The following is a 24,733-nucleotide window of genomic DNA, read 5'->3' as shown; positions in this document are numbered from 1 at the left end:
AGAGAAGGGAGGGAGGAGGCACCATTGCCTTCCTGTAATCTGTGAGGGATTACAGGCATGTGCCATCTTGCAGAAGCGGTCAAAGAGTTAGTGGACCCTTGGCTTCTGGTCCACATGTACCAACTTGATACTCTGCCAGAATTGGTTGTGTTAAGTACTTGGCAATGGCTGATTTCCATGGAGAGCTCTTTGCTCCTCCTCTGGGAGGCCAGCCCATTGGGAAGGAGTCTTAGACATATTGATCCTTTCTTCTTGATATTGGTCAGAATGACAAATGGGAGATAATGATTTGTTACATGATATATTTAAGGGTTTATTATTATTATTATTATTATTATTTAGTTGTAGATGGACACAATATGTCACACCCAGTTCCTCATGTAAGCGAGGCAAGTGCTCTACCACTAAGCTACAACCCCAATCTGATCAGAGAAATGCACTGTAAGAGTTTTACTCTTAAATTCTGACTGTCCCTTTGTATTATTAATAGTCAAATAGTCCTGCTGTGTTGAATTAGTGATTAGGTCCCAGGCAAGCAGTTGAATGTGGCTATGCCAGGCACACTCCATGAACTTGGCTTTCCCACCACCTGGTTCCCACCCTGTCACACTCCTCCTTGTGAGATGGATGCTTAAGAAAAATGGACTCGAGGAGGGGAGCTACTGTGTTCACCTGATAGATGATTTTGGCACTGGGTAGGAAGAAAATCTAAAATCAAGAGAGGTGTAGCATATAACAAAATGAAATGATAAAAAGATAGGCTTGAATTTAATGCATTATTTTACAGTAAAAGCTTGACTTTTACCTCATTAGGAAGTGAAAAGCTTTTGGGTCAACATGACCAGACTAACATAACTAAGTGTGTTTTAGATTCTAGGGAGCAGTTTAGTTCTGAACAAGTAAAGTAAGATTTACTTTTTTTTTCCCGTTTCAGTTTAGATTATAATTTAGTGACTTCTAAACATTTTGAAGTTGTAGCTTACTGCCTTTGCGACATCTCATTCATCTTAAGCATATAATTTTTAAAAAATATTAAATGGAAGAAAATAAACTATGGTTTGATAATGTGGGAAATGGCCTAAGGGATATTGTGTGGGACCCTGTGGGTACCATGTCAGGAAGAGGGAAGTAGAGAGCGCACCCAGTGAGGACCTGAGGGGTTGTCACACTGCACATCCCAAGAAGTGATTTCTTATGATCTAGGGCTATCATTTTACCTCCTTGATTCTCAAGCTCTTTGCATTGTTTATCTCACAGAATTGTTTTGAAAATGAAATGAGAAAATGTGTCTGACCACATTTTACAAACTGAAATGTTATATAAATAAAAGATACAAGTCGATAAAAGAACATGTAGTTTATCTTTATCAGGAACTAAGACTCTGACTGGGTGCTGGGGGATTTTTGAAGCATTTATATATAGTCAGTCTCCTTGTGGTATTGGGTACATTTGAAATCCACCCCAGTGAGTCAGATGTCTTATCATCTCATCCTAATCACCATTTTAAAAAGAATTGCCATTTGATGAGCTCTTTACCATGTGCCAGGTGCCATCTTTCCATCAATTATTTCATTTTAATCCTGGAACAACCCTGAGCGTAGGTATTGTTCTTCTCATTTGGGGAGTAAGAGAGCCAAAGCTCAGTTGTCATTTGCCAAGATGCACAGCTAGCCTATGGCAGGGCCAGGATTCCAACCCAGGCCTGTTGCATTCCTGAGTTTGTGCTTTTACTTAGAACTTTCTTTTTTTTTTCTTTTTTCTTTTTGGTACCAGAGATTGAACCCAGGGGTGCTTAACCACTGAGCCACATCCCCAGCCTTTTTTATATTTTATTTTGAGACAAGGTCTCATTGAGTTGCTTAGGGCCTCACTAAGTTGCTGAGGCTGGCTTTGAACTTGTGATCCTCCTGCCTCAGCTTCCCATGCCACTGGGATTACAAGCATGTGCTACCGCACCCAGCTGCTTGGAACTTTCTTTTGCCTCTCTTTTGATTAACAGGTAACAAACTGAGCCCAGAAAGGCACAGGAATTTGTCTAAGGCCTTACAGCTGGTAGCTAAGCTAGGATAACAGCTAGGGCCCTGCACTCCTGTGGGGTGCTCCTTTGATTCTGCCACCCTCTAGTCTTAGCTATAGCTTCAGAGCATGAGCCACACAGAGGCAGACGTCATCTTTTTTTTTTTTTAAGTCTTTTTTTTAAGAGAGAGAGAGGAGAGAGAGTGAGAGAGAGAGAGAATTTTTAATATTTATTTTTTAGTTCTCAGCGGACACAACATCTTTGTTGGTATGTGGTGCTGAGGATCGAACCCGGGCCGTACGCATGCCAGGCGAGCGCGCTACCGCTTGAGCCACATCCCCAGCCCCAGACGTCATCTTTTGAAGTCAGAAGCTGACAAAGATAATAGGACCCAGTTATAAAAATCCTCCTCTCCCCAATGCTTATAATCTTAATTTCTCTTAAAGGCTTAAATTTTTAGACTTTTATATAATTTTGAAAATTTCCCTTTCAATCAGATTTCTGCTTAATCATAACAAAGCCCCATAACTTCTCCTTTCCACCCCCAGATGATAGAACTCATTTCATTGTCATAGAGGAAAATGACTTAATTCAAATAGAAAAGCAAAAGGCAGAGAGACAGGAAGTAGGCTGAATACATTTATTGCAATAAACAAAAATATTCATGAATATTAAAGACTTGCTAGCAGTCCTTCTCTGTACATCTTTTATAAGTTTGGAGTTTGACTTAGTTTGATTTTGCTACTAATTAAATCTTCATTGAACAAACAGGAGATGCTAGAGAAGAAGATGTATATGGAAAATGTTTGAGGCAAGATTGTTAAATAAGGGTAATGTAACAAAGTAAATATTAGTATAATAAAATAAGGTAATTATAAATAAGGAAGATGTTTTAGGAAAAACTAGAAATAGCATATGTCAACAAATAACATTCTATTTCTTTCATTCCCAAAGAACTCTAACAAGGTATTTTCCCATATCCCTAAAAATTGAAAGACAATAGGCCTCATCCATTGCAGGAAAGAATAAGATTTTAAGCCAGGTGTGGTGGCGTATATCTGTAATCCCAGTGGCTGAGGAGGCTGAGGCAGGAGGATTATGAGTTTAAAGCCAGCCTCAACAAAAGTGAGGCACTAAGCAACTCAATGAGACCCTGTCCCTAAATAAAAATACAAAATAGGGTTGGGGATGTGGTTCAGGGGTCGAGTGTTCCTGAGTTCAATCTCCAGTACCAAAAAAAAAAAAAAAAAAAGATTTTGAAAAAATGAAGAGTTTTCTTGCTTTGATTTTTGCATTAAGTTAAAGAATGAGTTGTCGCCTCTCCCTTGAGGGACTTGTTTATAAGCTGAGAGGATTTTCTGTCACCTGTTATGTTTGCCTGGTGCTGTGGATAGAAACCTGGGGCTCTGTGTGATAGGCACACGCTCCACCCCTGAGCCACATCCCCAGCCCCACTCCCCTTCTTAATACCTGAATTCCCACTGACCCTTGAATCTCAGCTCTCACACTCCTGAGTTTTTTGTAATCAAAGGGCATGACCTGTATCCTGCTTACCACCCCGTTTGGTTGTCATTTCAGCAGTTTTAGATGATTTTCTAGATTTTCCAGATGCCTTATTTGTTCTCTTCCTCCTCTTCCTCCAGGCAGTATTCCTTACCGTGGTAACTTCTAAAGGATAGTCAGTGCAAGGAGATGTTCCATTTTAGTTGTTTTTTCCACATATTAGCACTTCTGTTAAAGTTTTTTGCCTTCTTTGTTGAAGGAAGTCAAAGAACTTGGCAAGAACTGGGTGCTGTGGTGCATACCTGCAATCCTAGCTGATCCCAGTCTCTAGGGAGGCTGAGGCAGGAGGATCCCAAATTTGAGGGCAGCCTCAGCAATTTAGTGAGACCCTGTTTGTTTTAGTTAGCTTTTTTGTTGCTGTGACTAAGAGACCTGACAAAAACAATGTAGAGGAGGGAAAGTTATTTGGGACTCGTGGTTTCAGAGGTTCTGTCCATTGGTGGCTGACTCCATAGCTCTGTGCCTGAGTTGAGGCATGGAAGAGAAAAGCAGTTCAGGACATGGCAACAAGGAAACAGAGAGCTCTTGCTCACCGGGAACAAAATGTAAACCCCAAAGTCACACCTGCAGTGACCTACCTCCCCTAGCCACACCCTCTCTGCCTGCAGTTCTCTCTTAGTGGATTAATCCAGTGATTAAGTTAAGGCTCTCACCACCCAATCATTTCACTTCTGAAAATTCTTGCATTGTCTCACACATGAGCTTTTAGGGGACACCTCATATATAAACCATAAAATGCCTTAAATAAACTGGACTGGGGATGTAGCTCAGGGGTGAATTGCCCTTGGATTTTATCTCCAGAACTGCAAAAAATGGAGAAGGGCCGAGGATGAAGCTGGAGGGTAGCATGCCCCTGGGTTCAATCCCCAGTGCCACCAAAAATAGAAAAAAAAGGAAAGACAAGAACTTGGCAAGAGCCTGATTTCTTGTGTCTTCTACTCACCTGAGTACAGTTGGCTCTGTCCGTTGTCAGTTATGCATGTGCTTGGCAAACAATATTTTAAAACCATTCTCCTATACCTGTTCACAAGAAAGGTTATGAATATTCTGTTTTTCCTTTGTTTCTATTTGGGGAAAACAAAGCCTCAAAGAAGTCTTACAATCCTCTAGGAAGAGACTAAGGACCAAAAGGGAGACCTAGAAGGCAGAGAGAAACCCAACAGAGGTGGCAGCAGATGGCCCCCTTCAGTGACCAACAGAAGCAGTTCCTGTTGCTTTTCCTTTTGTCTGGGGACCTCCCACCCCTAACACACACCCTGGGAGGGTTTAAGGAAAGCCTCCCATTACCCAGACAGGATTTGTAAAGTTTTTCTGGGGGAAAATGCCCTTTGGTAAAAAGTGTTCCCACAGAGGCCAACAAAACATTTATCCAATGGTTATTAAACTCCTGTTGGGAGGCTGGAGAGGTGGAGAAAGATGATTAAAGCAGTCCTTGGGCTGGGGTGGAACTCAGTGGTGGAGCACTTGCCTAGTATGCACAGGGCCCCAGTTTCCATCCAGAGCACACACAGACACAAACAAACAAACAAAAATGAAACCACAGTACTTGCCCTTGAACAACAGGTTCCCCTAAGAAGGTTCCCCTAAGAAGAATCAATTCAGTGACTCCCACCTTTCCCTTGGAGCGTTTTTTCCTCATGTGTACAGATCCTTGACAACATTTACCATTTTACCAATGCCATAGCCCAGGTACCAAAAGTCAGTGACCCAGTAAAAACCACCTGCTCTGTCTTCACTCTGTTCAGGCCAATGTACAGATTTCCTGTGTTTCTCATGATCTTGGTGCTTTGGAAGCTGGAGAGTTCCATAATTCTGTCTGTCATCCCTGGAAAATAGCAACCTTTAGCCTTTGTTGGTTAAGATTTTTCTCATGACTTTCTACTTCAGTTTTTTTCTGTTGAAAGATAAGCTCACAATACAGTGGGGAAATTCAGGATCCAAACTGGTATTCATGATCCTGCTCTTAATGTTGAATGCAGCCAAAGGGAATTTAGGAAGGGGCTCCATTTTTAGAGATGTCTCATCTGTGTAATTCACCTATTGTTTCCTTGAATCATATGGATATATATGTTAGAGCTTCATTTGGAAAAACAGTTCTTTATGACCTAGATAGAAGCTGTCTTAAAAAAGAAGCTTTTAGAAGAGAAAAAACAAAATTAAAAATATATACAGGTAATTAGTACTTTGAGGTTGTTCAGTGTTATTTTGGACATTTTTTAGCTTAAACCAGGGCTTTGAATTTTGGTTTTTAATGTTTTTGTCAATTTACATAACGAGAAAAGTTATTCAAAGGAAATTTTTTAAATGTTGAATTGTTACCTTGAATAAAGTGCCAAAGTATTATTGCATGCAGAGTTCCCAGAAAATGCTTAATAAATACTCATTGTCCTCCTTTGTTATTCTTTCCTAGAAATCAAAGCCCAAGTTTTATGTGCTTTCCATGTTCCCTTATCCTTCTGGCAAGCTGCATATGGGCCACGTGCGTGTCTATACTATCAGTGACACCATCGCACGGTTCCAGAAGATGAGAGGAATGCAGGTAAGGAAAGATGCCTGCTGAGACAGCCCTCTTCTGCCCACTCAGGACAAGAGTGTAGTGGCGTGTGCTCAGGATAAATGATGACAGCCAACTTTAGGTATGATTAGAATGACTTTGAGGATTGAATTGAAAAGCTTGGTGTTTCCTTTTATGCATAGAAGACATCATAATCAAGCACCTACATTAATTGGGAAGACAGCCATGAATTGCATGTTGCGCTAAGGGTGCAGATACGAATGTGGGTAACCCTCATGTCTTCCCAGAAGGAGTCACCCCATCCATAAATAATCATTATATAGGGGAATGAAGCCCACAATAGAAAAATGAATCAAATCCTGTGTGTAGTCAATTTTCTAGCACTTTGACAAATATCTGAGATCATCAACTTATAGAGAAGAAAAGGTTTATTTTGGTCGTGACTTTAGAGTTTCGTTCTCACCATCAGGTGGACCCACTGCTTTTAGACCATGTGCTGCCCACCATTTGCTGCAGATGGCAAATGGTGGGCAGCACATGGCACAGCATGGTTCATCTCATGGGCCAGGAAGTGAAACATAGGAAGGAAAGGGTCTGGGTCTCACTATCCCCTTCAAGGGAACACCCTCAGCCCCTGAAGACCTCTTACTAGGCCCTACCTCTTAAAGGTTCCATCAGCTCCCAATACCACTAATATATGGGCCTTTGGGTGACATTTAAGATGCAAACTAGAGCATGCTGTGAATGGCATATGGGGCCACGAGAGAGATTTTTCCCTTTATGTTAGATGTTTTTACATTCTCTAATGAGCAAGCATTTATTTTATAATGGGAAAAAATAAAATTTTATAAGAAAATATATTTGGAAAATATTATTTGGGGAATTGGGAAAGCTCTGATAAAGAGGAAACTTCTGACATGAATCTTAAAGGGCAAGGTGAAATTTATCAGGAGAGAGGAGGACAAACGCCCTTCTGTGGCTGATGTAGGTTGGTCCTATTTACCCCACTGCCCACTAGCCTAGAACCTGCTCTTTACTCTTTAGCAAGACATCAACTATAAGATGGGGTGATAGTAACCAAATTATCTTTTAACCACCTATGGAAAGAGGCAAGATGGAGGAGGAGCTGAGAGCTTGGACCATTGAAATAGACTCCCAGGATTCAAATGCCAGTGCAAACTTTGACTAGTTAATTAACCTCTTCAAGACCTAGTTTTCTCTCATCTTTAAAATGAGGATAAAATTGTACCTGCCCTATTGGCCATGACTAGGGACCACAGTATGTTACCAATAAATATTGGCAGTTGCCATCTGTGGGCAGGATCCTACTCACATCAGATCTTGAAAGCTGGTAGTATACATCCCTATTCGATTTTGTTTTTAGTCATCTGGGTAGTTTGAAATCCACTGTGGTGGGAGTATTTACACCTTGGAAATCAGCAAACCTACAAATGAGTGCTTTCCCCCGAAAGCCAGTTGTTCAACATTTACTGGCTCTCCACTGGTGTTTGCTGTTATTAACTTGTCAGGGTCTATACAGGTGTTATCTGCCACCTCCCAGTTTTTTTATAAAGCTTTTTTTCTTTAGAGAGGTAAGTGCATCTTATGTCATAATTAGTTTGAAGGTTTTTGCTGAACTAAAATTGACAGCAAGAAGTATTCCTTAAAAATGAGGTCAAGTTGTGATGTGTCTGTCGAGGAGTTAATAGCTATATACTGCCAAACTTAGAGATTTGCATTCTGTCTCACATGGTCAAAAGATTTATGGTTATATCACATGTTATTTTTCCCTCATATTGCTTGCCATTATTTCTGTGGTTTGTTAGAAAGAGACAGGTCAGAATGAATTGGCTTTTTTACTAAAATAAAATTTCTTTTCTTCCTTCCTTCCTTCCTTCCTTCCTTCCTTCCTTCCTTCCTTCCTTTTTTATTTCCTTCCTTCCCTCCCTCCCTCCCTTTGTTCCTTTCTTTCTTCCATCCTTCCTTGACTGGAGATGGAACCTAGGGCCTTGCAGATGCTAGGCAAATACGCTATTGCTAAGCCACACCCCTAGTCCCTTAAAATTCAGTTCCTTAACTAACAGTGATCCTTCAACTAGATTTGTCTTGCTGTTATTGTTATTATTACTTATGCCAACTTATTTTGATCAATTAGTGAGTGCAGGCAAATTGTTGAAGGTTAAATATTTACAGCAAAGCATAAGCATTGATGATAGGGTATGGGGAAGGTTGAGGGTTTATATGTGGGATTCTAATTCCTTTGAATGAGATGAGATGCTGCAGAAGAAGCTCATGGCAGAGCCCTAGGCCCAGAGGAGCTGGATCCTTCCAGGCAGCTCAGACTCAAAAGACAAGTGTTAAATGGTGTCTTCCTGCCATCGCTGAAGTTCAGTCAGACTGGACCCAGGAATTGGACATGGTTTGAATGGTGTTGTACCACTTTCTAGCTGTGTGATCCTGTTTAGTCATTTAGTGTTTCTGAATCCCACTTTGCGCATTTTAAAAATAGGGATGGACCAGGGCTGTAGCTCAGTAGTAGAGTGCTGTCTAGCATGTGCAAGGCACTTGATCCCCAGCATGAAAAAAAAAAAAAAAAGAAAAAGAAAAAAGAAAGAAAGAGAAGAAGAAAGGAATGAAAAGGAAAGAGGAAAATAATGATAACAATAATTCCTCCCTCTAGGGTTGTTGGAAGGGTTAAATGAGATGGTACACGTATGGTGCTTATATCTAGCACATAATCCTTTATCAAGTGATAGCTGTAATTATTATTTATACTGATCTAATTTACTCTGAGCTGCTCAGGAAAGTGATTCACTACCATTTAATAAATGAATCCCTGCTCTCTTCTGCGTGGTGTCTGCTGCACAAAGCTGCCCTCTGAGAAGCAGCTTGACTGCATATTCTTGTCTACAGTTCATAGTGTCTGTGCTCAGCCTGGATCTGGGCCTTATTCTTGAAGTCACTATTTGTTATTTGGTTTAAGGTATCTTAGGCTATGTGATCAGCAGACTCCTAGGTTTTTTGTTTTCTGTTCATCGATTTAGTTGTTCTGTTTTAAGATGACAAGCTGTCCTTTGGAGATGTCCTTTTAAGTTACATTGCAATTAATTTCTTGCTAATTTTCATACTTCATGTTAAGTCAGAGCATTCCATATGTAACCAGCAAACTTGGTCAGGCTGTTTTTAAGTGATGTGGCAGGGGGGGCGGGGGAAGAAAAAAGGAAAAACAAAAACAAAAACAAAAAAAACCCCACCTCAGTTTAACTGTCAACCATATGAAAGAAGACTTATTGAACTTCCCTGACATTTTCAAATCCTACCCAGTGTCTGGACAAGTCCTTGAGATCACTTGGGCTTGAACTCAAGTTGAGCTTAATGATCCTCACTCTAAAGAGGGCAGGAATATCTAATCTGGGACTGCCAAACAAGATCTGAAATGTGTATTGATTAATTCATCAATAAATGGTCAATAAACACCAGTTTTATTCTAAACCCTTGATTTTCTACTCTATTAAATAGAAACACTGGAATTTTAGGTTGAAAATCAGGCAGTAGGCCTATGAAAAATTTAGCCAACTCTGCCCTATTAATTTGTTAGTTTGTTGGCTTGCTTTGTTCTTGAATGAGGATGTGTGAAGTACTTCTAAGACACACCAAGAACAGCATTATGGGAAATATAATGTGGAGTACCTCATGTAGTGAGTCTTTCTGGCCACAGTGACCTCTGCAGAAGTGTCCCCTGTCCTCATCTTCCTCAGCCTCGGTGATATGCAATCGGTGGCATGTTTCTTCCTTGAACCATTCTGTTCTCTTGGCATCAGACTCTACTCTCTGAGTTTTCCTCTTGTATCTTGGCTTCTTCCTCCCAACTTACTCCACAATTTTCCCCATTTCATTCCATCTTTGCAAACTCACAGTCAGGTTCAGGAAGTTCTCTTTTATTACTAACTTGCTAAGAATTTTTATCATGAATGTTGATTTTCGTCAAATGCCCTTTCTTATCCATTAATGTGGTATATTATCTTAATTTACTTTTAACAATAGTAAAACATTCTTGAGGAACATTACCTTTTTTCCATGATTTAAAGATGTTTAGGGGCTGGGGTTGTGGCTCAGCAGTAGAGTACTAGCCTAGCACACACGAGGCCCTGGGTTCGATCCTCAGCACCACATAAAAATAAACAAATGAAATGGAGATATTGTGTCCAACTACAACTAAAAATAAATAAATAAATATTTTAAAAGATGTTTATATTGTTATATTCAATTTGCTAATTTCCCTGTGTACATGAGAAATATTGATCTGACATTTTCTTGGGAATTAAGATTATGCTGGCTTCATAAAACAAGCTATGGAATTTTTCCCCTCTTTCTAGGCAACATAGAGGGGAGTCCTGGGGATTAAGCCCACAGCCTTATGCGTACTAGGTAGACATTCTATCACTGACCCACAACCCGAGCCCTTTTTATTTTATTTTGAGACAGGGTGTTGGTATGTCACCCAAGCTGGCTTTAAACTTTGAGATTCTCCTGCCTCAGCCTACTGAGTAGCTGGGGTTACAGTCATGCATCACTTCGACCTACAAAGTATTCCCTTCTTCCTATTTTCTGAAAGTGGTATATGTTATTATTATTTCTTTCTTAATTGTTTGTTAGCATTCATGAGTGATGCTGTCTGGGCCTAGAGTTTTCTTTGGGGCAAGTTTTAAAATTACAAATTCTATTTCTCTAATAGGACTATTTAGATTGTCTATTTCTTTCTATGTCAGTATTAAGATTCTGTGTTTTTCAAGGAATTTGGCCACCCTGCCTCGGATTCTGTTCTGGAGCACTTCATCTTTTTTTCTCTATTCACTTTACCAGGTAGTCTTATCTGTTCCTTTTATTTCAATGTGATACTTTTAAAACTATGGACATTTCCAACATAGAAGTATTCAGGTCCACAGATACTCAAACCTACCATCCTGATGTAACATATAGTACCATTTAATCCTGTTAGCCTCAATACTTTAAAAAAAAAAAGTATTCAGCTGTTCCTCTCAACAGTCACATTCCCATCCTTCACTGCTAAGTAACCACTCTCCCAAGGCTTTGACTTTATATTTTCATGTGTTCACTCTATATATTGTTTAAGGATACACACACATACCACACACACATTTACATGTAGTTTTGTATTTTTAATTTAATATAGAAGGTATCTGATTAGTATTTACATACATTTTTACTCACTAGTTCCAGATTTATCCTTTCTGTGGCTCTAGAGTTAGTTCATCCATTTTGGGTGCTATTTGACAATATTTAATTAACCATTTTCACATTGATTTTCAAGTTGTTTCCCAAGGATGTTCAGTGAACACCCTTGTGCTGGACCTGTCAGCCTGTGGAAGTGGCCTGGCTAGGTAGAGTGTGAACAGCCTCAGCATTACTCCATCCCACCCAATTGCTTTCCAAAGTCTTGATGATTTATACGTCCATTAGCAAAGAGTGATATATATATTTTTTACTGTTATATATCCTTGACAACAAATAGTAGTGTTGACTTTTTAATCTCTTCTATTAGTATATAGGAATTAGCATCCAACTGTGTTTGTTTGTTTGTTTGGTGCTGGGGATTGAACCCAGAATGCCCACGGAACTATACCCCCAGTTTTCACTTGTGCTTTTAGTTTATACTTTCCTGATTACTGTCTGTGGGAGACTGAGATGTTTTTCTTGTTTATTGTCTATGTAAGCTTCCTCTTCCCTGATTGGCTTGCTCACATTATTTCTAAATTCCTCTTGTATTGTGTGTCTTCTTCCTATTGCTCTATAGGAGTTTTTATATAGTCTGGATTATTGATTCCTTGTTAGCTGAATGTAGTATCAATATCTTCTTTCAGTCTGTGGTTTGTCTTTGCATTTTGTGAGGCTGGCCAGACTATGGATCATAGTTTAGCTTTGAGAATGGGCAAGAATGATGACTCAAAGTTCAAGGTAGCTTTTCCTGTGGTTTCTTCCCATAGCAACTAATAGATTGTACAAGGAGAAGAATGAGATCAGAGTGCAATTAACTACCCTCGCCCCTAGTGACCTCCTGTGCCTTCACAAACATGCCTGAAAGCTGGGATCATCTCAGTTCCCCCAGTGAGAGATGAGTCCCCCATCCTGCCGCACCACCCAAGAGTGAAAGAGAACTAGGGTGTGACTCAGAGCTGTTGGGTCCCAGTGGTCCCACACTCAAGCATGCTGTCATGCCTCATTAAAAGGCAACTCTGTCACTTGAGAAGCTATGTTACTTGGGCTCAGATTTCAGCCTTTGGCATTTTTACCATGCCAGCAAAGGAGCAGTCTTTCTTGTCTCTGCCAGTAACCAGGAAGCGCCCGTGCCACTCTCCCTAATTGCATCCCTCCTCTCTACTACCCTTAAACTATGTCCTGCATGCTTCATATAAATATTTTTAACAGAATCCAAAGTTGTTCACTGCTGCAGTTTTCTTTTTGCAATGATCCTACCTGACCTGTCCTCCCAGGCCTTCTGAATCCACAACCCTTAACTAAGTACAAACTCGTCTCAAAATAGAGGAATGTCCTTGTTCTCACTTCTGTGGTTTTTACCCGTGTTTCTCCTTCTTGGAGTACCTCTCACTGTCCTCTGTAAGCAAGCCTCATCATTCTTCAAGGTCCCTTAAATTTATACTTCTACCATCAATTTATACCTCAATTCTCCAGCTCACATTTATCAAGAAGTACACTTACAGTCAGAACTGAAAACTCACTTTAGCTAAGTCCCTGTGTTCTCCATGTGTTGTTTTTATCTGTCCAATAATATACTGTAAGCTTCACAGGGGCAGGAAAGGTCTCTCTAACTCTTTTTGTGTTTAATGCATGTCAAGTGTTAATGGTCACGGGGACCATCATTTTTGGTATATCTGCACCCTATGGGGTCCTTTGTTGCTGTGGAGTTCACAGTTTGGTAAGCCTCAACCATTTTTGAGTTGATGGAGTCCCTGGATATTCTTTAAAGCATACAACTCCTTTCTTTAAGTCTAGAATAAGTTCTAGAATAAGTGTTTATTACTCAAATATAAATTTTTGTTTTCAAATTTGAAAACTCTCAAATGCCCATGACAAAGTCTTTGGGCTCATGTATGGCAAATAATGAATGAAAAGTTAAAACTCTGTGGGGTGCAGTGGCGCACACCTGCTGGAGAGGCTGAGGGAGGAGGGTCACAAGTTTGAGGCCAGTAAAGACCTGTTTTAAAATTAAACAAAAAAATAAAAAGGGCGAGGGATGTAGCTCAGTGGTGGAGTGCTTGCTTAGCATGTGCGGGGCCCTGGAGTTTGAGCCTGTAAAATTTGAAACATTGCCCAGAACACAAAGTTGCTGCTGCCAGTTTGGGCATAGAGGCATTTATGCTTGGTCAGCTTTTCTATGTCCAGCAAGTGGTTCTTAAACATTAAGTTCTTAAACATAATGATCCCCTGAGGAGTTTGCTGGAAAGGCAGGCATGGGGCCCAGGAATCTGCAGTTTAAATGATCCATCAGGTAATTATGACACAAGTCCTCCTCCAGATATGGCACTGAAATGAATAGGATGGAGTACTCTGCAGGGCAAAAAGTGGATGTGGTTCTCTAGGTTCAAACATAGCTCACAGCCGGGCATGGTGGCACACTCCTGTAATCCCAGTGGCTCAGGAGGCTGAGGTAGGAGGATTGCAAGTTCAAAGCCAGCTTCAGCAACATAGTGAGGCCCTAAGCAACTTAGTGAGACCCTACCTCTAAATAAGATATAAAAAAGGGCTGGGGATGTGGCTCCGTGGTTAAGCCCCTCCGAGTTCAATCCCCAGTACTTAAAAAAAACCAAAAAACAAAAAACAAACAAACAAAAAAAAACAACACACAGCTCACATGGAAGGGAGAAGAAAGCTAAAGGTCATAAGCAGCTAGCTGAACCTGATGGGAACATGGATGAGATGTGTACTGTGTAAACCGAGTGGCACAAGTCAATCAGGAATCAGCAGTGACGACACCTGCCTTACCCATCTCACAGATTTGTTGCAAGATTTGTGTGAGACAATCAATGAGAAAACCCTTTAGAAGCTATAGTGCACTTTTTGAGGATAACCCAATTAATAATAGCCATTAAAGGGCGTCCTGAGCTCTGCATATTTGAACATGGCCATTTGAAGCCAGAGGTAAATCTCTCAGTAATCAGCAAAGGCTGCAGTGCCAATCCGTTGCTTCTCAAACTCATAGAACGTCTGATGACATATTTAAAGCTCAGCTCCATATGGTGATTTTGTTGTGTTTTCATATGTTGTATGCACAGATGGTTAGAAAATAAAATTGCCCGCCTCCCACCTCGGCTGGTCTCCCCAGCACCTTCTGGTCCAGAATCCTGGGTGATGAAAGCATCAAAGTGCCAAGTCCCCCTCACAGAGTTGGGCTTGGACTAATTAGTCTTAGGCAAAAAGCCACCAGGCATTGTCCAAATAGTTTTCTGCTTGGGCCTTTTTGCTATTCACTGTGGAGGAGGAGGAAAATTGAGGCTATGAGTCTGGCAGCTGCATAACCATAATGTAATTACCCACAAATATCAGGAAGCGAGGGGAGTTCTTAGCGAGTGAACGGTAGTGTACATCTCCTCGGCCTTTCGGTTGCCAGTCAGTGAACAGGTGTTTATGAAGTGCCCAGAGAGTGCAGCGTATGGCATTTAGTTTTCAAATTTTCAAATCTCTGTAGCATCAGAAAGTAGATAGTGGATTTCCAGGGCTTATCCTTGCAGATGTAATTTCAAGGGGAGGCTGAATTGCCAGTCCAGGCCCTTGATTGGAAACTGACTGATTCATCTGCCTATCACGTCCCTCCACATTCCCAGAGGAGGTCTGCTGCTTTGAGTTTGGGTACCATCATTTGTTTTGTTTTTTATTCTGAAATATTCATTTGATTTTTATATCCAATCTGTAATAATGCTGGGTTATTGTACTTGCTAACAAAATTAAATGTGCTGTTTCTTATTTCTTGGAAATAGTGTTGAACCTACTCCAAAGACACCACGGTACTCTGAGAATAGCCGTTTTTGAGAAGCAGTAACCATGGTTGCTCTTAGTCTGAAGCTGCACCGATTTCAGATGTAAAGTTTTGTCTTATGATGAGAGGGAGAGAGCTGGCTATTTCCAGGGAACTGGCTGGTCCTTGGTAGCGACATGGCGCTACCTCTGTCCACTGGGCAATTTCTTTCCCATCGGCCTCCACACTCTTTCGCTCTCTCTGCTCTTGCTTGCTTCCTGTGTTGGAGGAACAACTGTCCATTTGCCTGTTTATTTATTTTTTCTTCTTAAAGTATTTTTAAATTGTACGTAAAATTCTGTAGTGCCCCTGTTAAAAAAGAAACACAACATAGATAAAGCTTGGCCTCCTTTGACCACCCTCCCACTTTGAGGAGACTCCTCCAGCCAGTGACCCTGACATTTTCCACAGCATGTCCCGCCAGAGTCTTTTCTGTACTCTTTCATATGGAACCTGCTCTCTCCTCTATCCCCCTCTTCTAATCTGCTTGTCCTCTAACCACCTGCCAACCCCGAGACACCTGGGCTCAGCTGTAGGAAGGCAGGCAGTCTTGCCCGGATGGCTGTTAGCCAGCTCCCAGGCCTTTCCAGGGCTGGACCCTGAGCTCTGCCCTAGCCTCTCCAGGGTTCTACCACCATTTGCCTCCATCCTTGATTTCTGGCCTGCGTCTTAACTTCCCTGACTCCTCTGAGATCTCACATCATGGTAGGGTTGTGGTTCTAATAGTGTTCCCACACTGTCCTTGGCCAGTTTGCTGTCAGAGCCATTCCTTGCTTTGATTTCTGTGGCAGAAGGCTGACCCCTCTGGTTCTGTTTCCCAAGCTGTATGTCCATTGACCTCTATCTGGTTTTGAACAATAGGAAATCTGGGTGAGATTGGAGGGCAGGAGGAAGGGAGAATCCAGGGAATTTCTGGCCCTCTCTCCCTGCCCTGGTTCCATCTCTCCCACTAATCCAGTCCTGTCCAGGAGTCTGTTCAAGCTGCTGAGCTGATGTCACCCTTTGGGCTCTGCTGAGTGCTTCTCCCTTTGTCTCAGTGCAGACATTGTAGTGGTATCTTGTTCTTCTGACTTTCTGGGTGGTCAGAAAGTCTTGGCTTCTCACTCAGTTTAACATACTTTAAGTATTTGTTATAAGAACTTGGTGGAATTGATGTTTTTTCAGACTTTGGAAGTTTATTGTATGGGTTTTTTGTTCAGCTATTGGGACTTCTTAATTCAGTCTCTGAATATTTTTGCATTTATTATTTTAAAATTATCATTCTAGTCATCTTCCGCTCTCTGCAATGTCATGTTCCCGTTGTTCCAAATTGATATGATGTATGTCTCAAAGTATGTCTTCGATAGATGTAAAAAAGAAATGAATATCTGGAAAAATATTCTGCAGCTGCAGAAAGTACTTATACCAAGAATAGGTTAACTCCTAGGAAACTGAGACCACTCAAGCGAGCCCTAGTATATAAATCCAGATGCCAGGGTTTTTTTTGTGTGTGTGTGGGAGTGGGGTAGGGTAAATTGCCTAGTTAGAACATGTAAGTTAGAGGTACAGTTAATTCTTTAAAAAAAAATATATTTTTTTTAGTTGATGGACCTTTTATTTATTATTTATATGCGGTGACTGAGAATCGAACCCAGTGCTTCACACATGCTAGACAAGTGCTCTACCACTGAGCCCCAGCCCCAGCCCCCTGCAGTTACTTTTTTAACTATGGAAGAATTAAAACAAGTTAGGGTGATAGAAAGGATTATGAATTTTAAAACCAAAAGGAGGGTTTAAAGTTCTGATTTTTCTTTTTCTTTTTTTTTGCGGCTGGGAATCGAACCCAGGGCCTTGTGCACTTGTGCATGCAAGCAAGCACTCTACCAACTGAGCTATATCCTCAGCCTGAGGGTTTAAAGTTCTAGTGAATGATTTGGACAGTCTTGGTATAGAGAAACGAAGGACAAGAAACTGAAGAAAGTACAGTTTTTTGGTTTTTTTTTTCCTGCAGGGCTGGGGATCAGGTCATGGCCTCTGCATGCTAAGAACATGCTCTACCACTGAACTACTTCCCCAGCCCAGAAGCAGCATCTGATGCCTAGAATGGGGTAATTAGTCTGAATAACATTTAAGAGACCAAGACATGAATGAGGCTGGCAAAGGAAGCATCTGTCACATTGTCTCTCACGTAAAAGAGCCATAACAATTTTACCAGAAAATAGAATCTGCTGTCTGAGAGACAGAAGCAGGTTTGAGTATGTTGTAATCCTGCTGCAGGTCCTCGCTTTATCCCCCACCCCAACAGGAGTGAATCATTTTATAGCATAAGAGTGAGCTCTGCACCTGCTTATGGGGCTCTGGGAAGCCCAGGATATAAAATCAAGGGGACCCTTCCCAGATCACTGGATCTTTATTTCAGTGAGCTGACCTGTGGTGGACAGAACTTGCCACTTGACTTCATGATGCAGAAGGTCTTTCTCACTCTGTCTTCTTCTGCCTAGTGTGAATTTTTTTAAAATTTCTATAAGAATCTGAAATATTAAGAAACTCTGAAGATTTTTCTAACTTTATATTCATAGACAGCTTGGAAAACATGTGAACTAAGAATATCTTTTCATGTTCATTCCATCTGAAAACAGAAATAGAAGTGAATAAGTATATTACGTAAATCCAGACGGGTTTTTTTGTGACAGTCTCTGTATTGACTTTATTTAAAAATATGGATGGCGCCTAACAGAATGTTAATAGGCAGAAACATTGAATCCGTGCCATTTTGGCAGTTCTGACAAAGACACCAAGTGGTAATTAAGTTTTCCCCTTTCTGTGGAACAGTTATACAACAGTTACATTATTCTGCCAGTGAAGCAGTCCTAAGAGACTCTCAGCGCAGCTGGAAGCAGAACTCAGGTGTTGTCCGTGGAAGTATTATAGAACTTTCAAGTAATCCAGAACATGTCCCCCAGCATTGGATTTTTTTTTTCTTCTGAAACTTTAAAAGAAAAAGAGAAAGAAGTGCAAAACTTAATTGCAATCACAGGAGAGTGTTTGTCATCTATGGATCAAACAGTATTCAAGGGAAAGCTGTGTCCCAAAGGGTACTTGTCTTAGGATTCTTGGCTGCCAGGGACTGTAACCCAATTCAGATCCTCTTAAGCAGAAAGGGAAGTTTTGATTGTTTGGTTTTACAGATCCTGATGTAACTCACAGGATCCAAGGAAATGCTGCAGGAACAGGCCCACCAGGATTGGGACCAGTTCCTTGAATCCAGCTGCAATCCAACTCTCCTAGCTCCTTCTGTTTTATTTTCTCAGACATCTCCATGAGGTGAGGCAGAGTCACCTGGAGCTCTTGGGGAGCCACGTGGACTAAGGAGAAAAGAGAGTCTCCTCCTGTCCCAGCACTCAGCCTGGCTTCAGACCAGCCTGGAATAGGAAGGATTCAGGCATATGCTTCCCCTGTAGCCAGAGGAAGGGTCTTTATGATTGGCGGTCCAGGCCAGAACCCTGTGAGATTGGAAAAACAGTTTCCAGATGAAGAGATGCTGTTTGGAAGGATGAAACCCCGGGTCTGTCACATTTCACAAGAGAAAAATAGACCTCAGGTTCTCAGCTGAAGTGGGGTGTGTCCAATTAGGTTGCTAAAACTGCATGGATCTGTTCAGGGATTGGTAGAACTTTAAATAAAAAGACATATATACATATTTTCAGATTTTATAAAGAAATCCACAATATAATGTTAAATGAAAAAATGCAGGTCATAAAGTGATATATTATAAATAGGTTCTATTTCCATAGACATAAGCAAGTTCCTATACATGTCTTCATGTTTGTATCTGTGTTTGAGGGTGGAGGCTTTGAAGAATACAAAGGCTGGGGTTATTGGTTATATTAAGGAGCTGGGAATGGGCAGAGTAGTGGGTGAGGGTCAGCTTGGCCTTAATTTGTCATTGTGTTGTGTTGTTCACGCTAAGTGAATAAGCCAGTCCCCCAAAACCAAAAGCTGAATGTTCTGTCTGATATGCGGATGGTGACTCACAATAGGGGTGGAAGGAGGAGTGGAGGTTCACTGGGGTGGACAGGGAGGAATTGGGGAAAGGTGGGGAGGGGAATGGGAAAGACAGTAGAATGAATCAGACATAACTTTCCTGTGTTCATATATGAATATACAACCAATGAAACTCCACATCGTGTATAACCACAAAAATGAGAAGTTATACTGCATATAATATGTCAAAATTCATTCTACTGTCATGTGTAACCCAAAATAACAAATTAAAAATTTTTTTAAAGAAAGCAGGAAATACAGATGCAGGAACTGAAGATAGTAGCTTAGGAGTCATCTCAGGGAAGTCCAGGGCTTCCCTGATGGCCCAAACTGGGAAATACAGCACAGAACCTGGCAAACCAGGCTGCCCTGGAGCAAGAACAAGCATGAGAGATCCACAGCATGTTTGTTTATTGAGCCTGTGTCCCTTCCAGAGAGCAGGTCTGGGTGAGACCAGTCTCCCACCACGTCCAATATGGTGACATCTACTTCAGGGCAGTGTCCTTGCCCAGGGCCATCAGACAGGCTCCTCCCTGACCAATTCACAGATGGCTGCCTTCTGCTGATGGACTGCTCTGCTCCAACCAGCTGCGACAAGAACAGCTGGGCTGCTTTCCATCAAAGCACCTGGTGTGAACCATTAACTATGTGGGAAAGAAGAACTGTTCTCTCCCTTTCTCTGAAAGGAGGGCCAAGGACCTCTCCCTTTGAGCCTGTGTGGTCTGCTCTGTTTGGGTAAAAATTTCTGATGCCTGGCACTAACCTTCTGCTGAGGCTTCCCGTAAGCAACCCATCCTTAGGGAAGTACATGGGTGTATCTCACATGAATATATGTGAAGTAGAATTTTAAGTGGGTCTTATTTCTTATGTTGTATGTCTTTAGTTGAAAATGTCCCATCCTGATGTAGGGGTAGGTGATGAGGTGGTGCCAGCAAGTGCCTCTGAATATTCATTATCCCAGGAAGTGGGAGCATGAGCTCAGGTTCTCTGCATGGTTACACACACCCCTGCTGGCGGCAGTGGACAGCCAGTCAGATGGCCCACTGGAAGGGGCTGCTTTCTAGAAATCCTGGAAACTGGCGTGGAGAGAAGCTTTGTCTGTGGCATTGTGGCTGGATCACTTTCAGAGACTAGTGGGGACTGATGGGGCAGAGACCTGGCTGTCTGAGGCCATCCTTGGTGTCTGTAAACAGTGTTTCACGTCATTGTTTCTATATGCAGCATGTTAAGTTAGGTTTAGAGAATTTGCTATTGAAGCTGCCAACTACACTCTAGCTGATCATCCATTTGGAGAAAGGAGTTTCTTAGTGGCCTATCCTGGCTCAAAGTGGTTGCTCCTCAGTCTTGCTGGGCCACAGTTGCTTACACTTCAAATAAGGGGGTAAAATAGAGGAGGTGTCTCAAAAGCATCTTTAAGCTCCAAGATCTTGAGATTTTGCTCTTAAGAGAATGGAAATATCTTATAGGAAGTGGTTTAAAGGCAGTAATCTTTAGGAATAAAAGTAATAATGGTCAACACTACACACAGCACTTTACTTACTACCTAGCAGGCACTATTCTCCGTGCTTCTCCTATATTAACTCATTTAATCCTCACGATGATCTGATGAAGTTACCAATTTATCCCCATTTATGGAAGACAGACTGAGGAAAGATGAGGAAACTACATGTAGACCATTCCTTATGCCCAAGGCATAGCTGGTAGTTTGCAATTAATTTAAAATATATAGGACATTTTACAAATTAGTATAAATTCTGCATAGGGCTTGCTCAAAAGATCTACTTAGATACAGTCTCAGTGGTTACTATGTGGAGACCTACTGTCTGCTGCTATGTGTTCCCACATCCCTGGTAGTTGTGTATTCCCTTCCTTACTATAGGAAGAAAGGGATGGATTTCAGGAAGAAATGGGGAGGGGGCCTTTCAAAAGAGTGTGGTTCAGGTAGGGGAAAAAGAGGGAGAGGAAGAGAGAGGAACAACAGAACTCTCGGACCTGGAGTGAGCTCAGGTAAGGTGTTGAGTGACACTCAAAAGATGGGAATGGGTGCTGGACTCAGGTGAGTTCAGGAGAAAGACAGTGGCCTAGGCCTCTCTAGATGGACCTGCTTAGGTGAAGGTAGAGCTGGATCTCTGGTTATCAGTCATGGTGCACATTCAGTGCAGCTCTGTCCAATAGGACTTTCTGTGGCGATGGCATATTGTATATCTCCACCATCTGATTATGTAGCCATCAGCCATTGTGGCTATTGCATATGTGGAAAGTGGCTAATGAGCCTGAAGAACCAACTTTAAAATTTTATTTTGATTAAGCTTGAATGTATAGCCACATATATGGCTACCATATTGGACAACACAGCCCCTTAACTGGAAAATTCTGACATGAATGAGTATTTTGAAAGCCTATAAATTTTATGTGCACATATTTTTGAAATTGAAGAAAGCTTTTTGCAATTTCAGAAAAACAGTTTGGGTTCATTACAGACAATACAAACAGGAAAAAGTAAAAAGTACTTATGAGAACAACTAACGACTCAAGAGATGACTGCCATTGGCGCTTTGGCGGATAACCTTAATTCTCTTCCATGCGAACATCACAGGCAGCCTGCTGGCTCTCAGACACATAGTTAGAAATCACCCAGAAGGAATCAAGAATGTTAGCAGGAGGGGATGCTGTTTGTTGCCCAGAAGAGAATACCCACATAGCTCTTAGTGATTTGCCGTGGCTGATGTTTGTCTTCTCGGTGCTAGGTCATCAACCCCATGGGATGGGATGCATTTGGATTGCCTGCTGAAAATGCTGCAATAGAGAGGAATTTGCACCCAGAAAGTTGGACCCAAAGGTATGTGTTGACAGGCATATTCAAACACTTGTATACAAAAACCTGAAACATTTTTTTTTTTTAGGCTATGCATGAAAAATAAAGCAAGCAAACAAAACACTTCAGCCTGCCAAGAAATAAACAGGATTGTCTGTATTGGTGTTTGTCTTCAAACACACTGTGTTCTCATCTAAGAAATATCAGAGAAGGAGGGGTATTTTCATGAACATGCTCTTTTGATGTTTGTTATTTACCAAGTTACTCTTCCTTTGAGCGTTTGCATTTGGGAGAAAAAAGGACAGTTACATTTGTTAAATTTCTCTAATGCTTCTTGTCTTGTTGATCATAGTTTGACCTGTATTCAAACACTACATTGTAATTTCTCTAAACATTCATTTTGTCTTCATCATTGACAAGCAAAGGGAACTTAGTCAATATGGAAATACATGGCACTTGATGCTGGGTGTGACTTTCTCCCAAGCGCCACCCCCCCCCCCCCCGCCCCCCACCTGCCATCTTCCATGTATAGTGGGCCAACAGTGTCCATCCCTCTTTTTCCTGGTAAAGTCTTGAGCTCCTCACACCAGAACACAGCCGAATCTTCTGGGCCTACAGCATCAGCCCCTTTTACAAAGACTTGAGACCTTTTTCTCCTCACTCCTCAGAGATGTAAAAGGGCACTTCCTGGGTTTGTCCCCAATGTCTTTCACCTCCCTCTGCTTTCCCTTGTTCTAGAAAAACTACTTTCTAGAACTATTGGACTTCTACTGTTATATCTACTTTTCTTTTTCTTAACCCCTAGTTTCTATTCTTCCACTTATGGTGAATTCTAGATTAATAGGAGTAATAAAAAAAAGGAGATGATATTTTAAATAAAATGATCAAATATACCTCAAATTTGATGTAAGCTATAGTAGGGGTTGGGAAACTATGACCTATGGGCCAAATCCATCCCTACTTCTTTATATAAATAAAGTTTTATTGGAACACAGTTATGTGCATTTATTTATATATTGCCCCTCGCTGCTTGCATGATACAATGGTGGAGTTGAGTAGTTGTGTCAGAGACTATGTGACTTACAAATCTAAAAGCATTCCTCTAGCCTGTTACAGAAAGTTTGGTGCCCCTTTAGTATAGTAGTTAGCACCTAGATGCGAATCCTGCCTTTCCTTCTTGCTAGCTGTTTATTCTGAGCACACTTCTTAACTTTTCTGTGCCTTTGTTTACCTAGCTATAAAACTAGGATAGTCATAATTCCTACCTCATGTGACTAGATAAAGATTAGCACTTTTCTACAAAGTGTTTGGCTCAGAAATAAGCTATTATTAGCTAATCAGAGATGACATAGAAGACTTTTCATGGTTTTTCATATTTTCAAGTCTGCTTGAATTGAAAGAGGCAGCATTGAAATGTGTTAGTCCTTTTAAAAAATGATGCATTTCCTTATTTCATATTATAAATTAATTAACTCAGTTTCCTCCCTACTTCATAGATATTGAACAGTTCTAGTTTTCGTTTTTTGATTGACAAAGTACTCTTATGGTTTTCTTTGAATTCCCGCAATTTGTACATTTAGATTTTTAATTTTCTTATAGTTCTTGGGATTGAACCCAGGGCCTCGTACATGCTAGACAAACATTCTATCGCAAGCCATATCCCCAGCTACCTGCCACATTCACACACATTTTTTTTTTTTTTTTAATTTTGAGACAAGCTCTTCACTAAATTGCCCATGCTGGCCTCAAACTTGCAGTCCTCCTGTGTTGGCCTTCTGAGTTGCTGGGATTATAGACATCCACCACTATACCCAGCTCTAATCACTTTAAGACTTGTAATTGTTTGATTTAAATTTGTGCTAAATTCAGGCATGTGGATAGGCCAGGAGTTGTTGTCTATCTGATTGGCCCAGGAAGGAGCATCTCCCAGGGCCAAGACCACTGTTATTTCTATTGATTGTGTGTGTCTCTAAATAATGAGTCTCTTCTAATCCAAGAAGATAGTAACTCTCAAAAAAGAAAAAAAAAAGTATTTTCTAATACATTGGTATTTTCACTGATTCTTAGTGGTTATTTTATTTCTTTTTTGCCAGAGCAAAATAACACTTAGAGCCCCTCCATGTTCTCAAAGAATAGTTTCTTTATGGTTTTAACCCCTCTCAAAATCAAACTTGCTTTCCTTTGTTTCACAGTAATATTAAACACATGAGGAAACAGCTGGACCAACTGGGCCTGTGTTTCAGCTGGGACAGGGTAAGTCAGCCCTTCCTCTTGGGAGGTCAATATTCTCAGGAAGGGCCTGATTGAGGGGACTCTTGTTTGGATTGGGAGAAGAGAAGGGAGGGAGGTGGGGAGCTGGAGGGAAGGACTAGCTCTCCACAAATACCAAAGTATCCTGAGTGGATAATTTGTCTGCAAACAAGTAATTTTCTGTGGGATTAAGCTAAGAGAATTAACTTCTTATTTAACTATGTTTATTTTGTGTGTGTGGCAAAAGCTTTGAACAAGGATTTCTTTTGCTCTCTGCAATGGTTTAAAAAGTCTGTTAGAATCTACATAAAAGTGATTAAATACCAACCTACTGGTCCTTTAGGTGATTAGTGTTGTTGATTGACCATTTAGTTACATTTTTGTACCAAGTTCATAATTGAGGCTCATAACAGCCTATAATGATCAGTCACATATTACCTTTTTGGTGTATAACAGTTTTAAACTGTTATGCCCCCGCAAACAGTGGAAAATTCCAGA

At 41.0% G+C, this 24,733-nt stretch overlaps 1 protein-coding gene and 1 long non-coding RNA gene across 4 annotated transcripts in view; one reads left to right on the top strand and one right to left on the bottom strand.

Moving 5' to 3' along the window:
• Positions 1-24,733, top strand: part of LARS2 (leucyl-tRNA synthetase 2, mitochondrial) — a 144,952-nt gene that overhangs the window by 5,187 nt on the left and 115,032 nt on the right. For all 3 annotated transcript variants that reach the window (XM_081282815.1, XM_081282817.1, XM_081282816.1), the window contains 3 exons: positions 5,991-6,119; positions 21,918-22,009; positions 24,178-24,238. In XM_081282815.1, coding sequence (XP_081138941.1) covers positions 5,991-6,119; positions 21,918-22,009; positions 24,178-24,238 — 282 coding nt within the window. The remainder of the gene's footprint in view (positions 1-5,990; positions 6,120-21,917; positions 22,010-24,177; positions 24,239-24,733) is intronic.
• Positions 1-24,733, bottom strand: part of LOC308643113 — a 622,623-nt gene that overhangs the window by 509,038 nt on the left and 88,852 nt on the right. The window lies entirely within an intron of this gene.

Source organism: Spermophilus citellus, assembly GCF_964194105.1.
Source record: "Spermophilus citellus genome assembly, chromosome: 3".
In the NCBI taxonomy this organism is placed as follows: Eukaryota; Metazoa; Chordata; class Mammalia; order Rodentia; family Sciuridae; genus Spermophilus; species Spermophilus citellus.
This window is presented reverse-complemented; position numbering and strand designations above follow the sequence as displayed.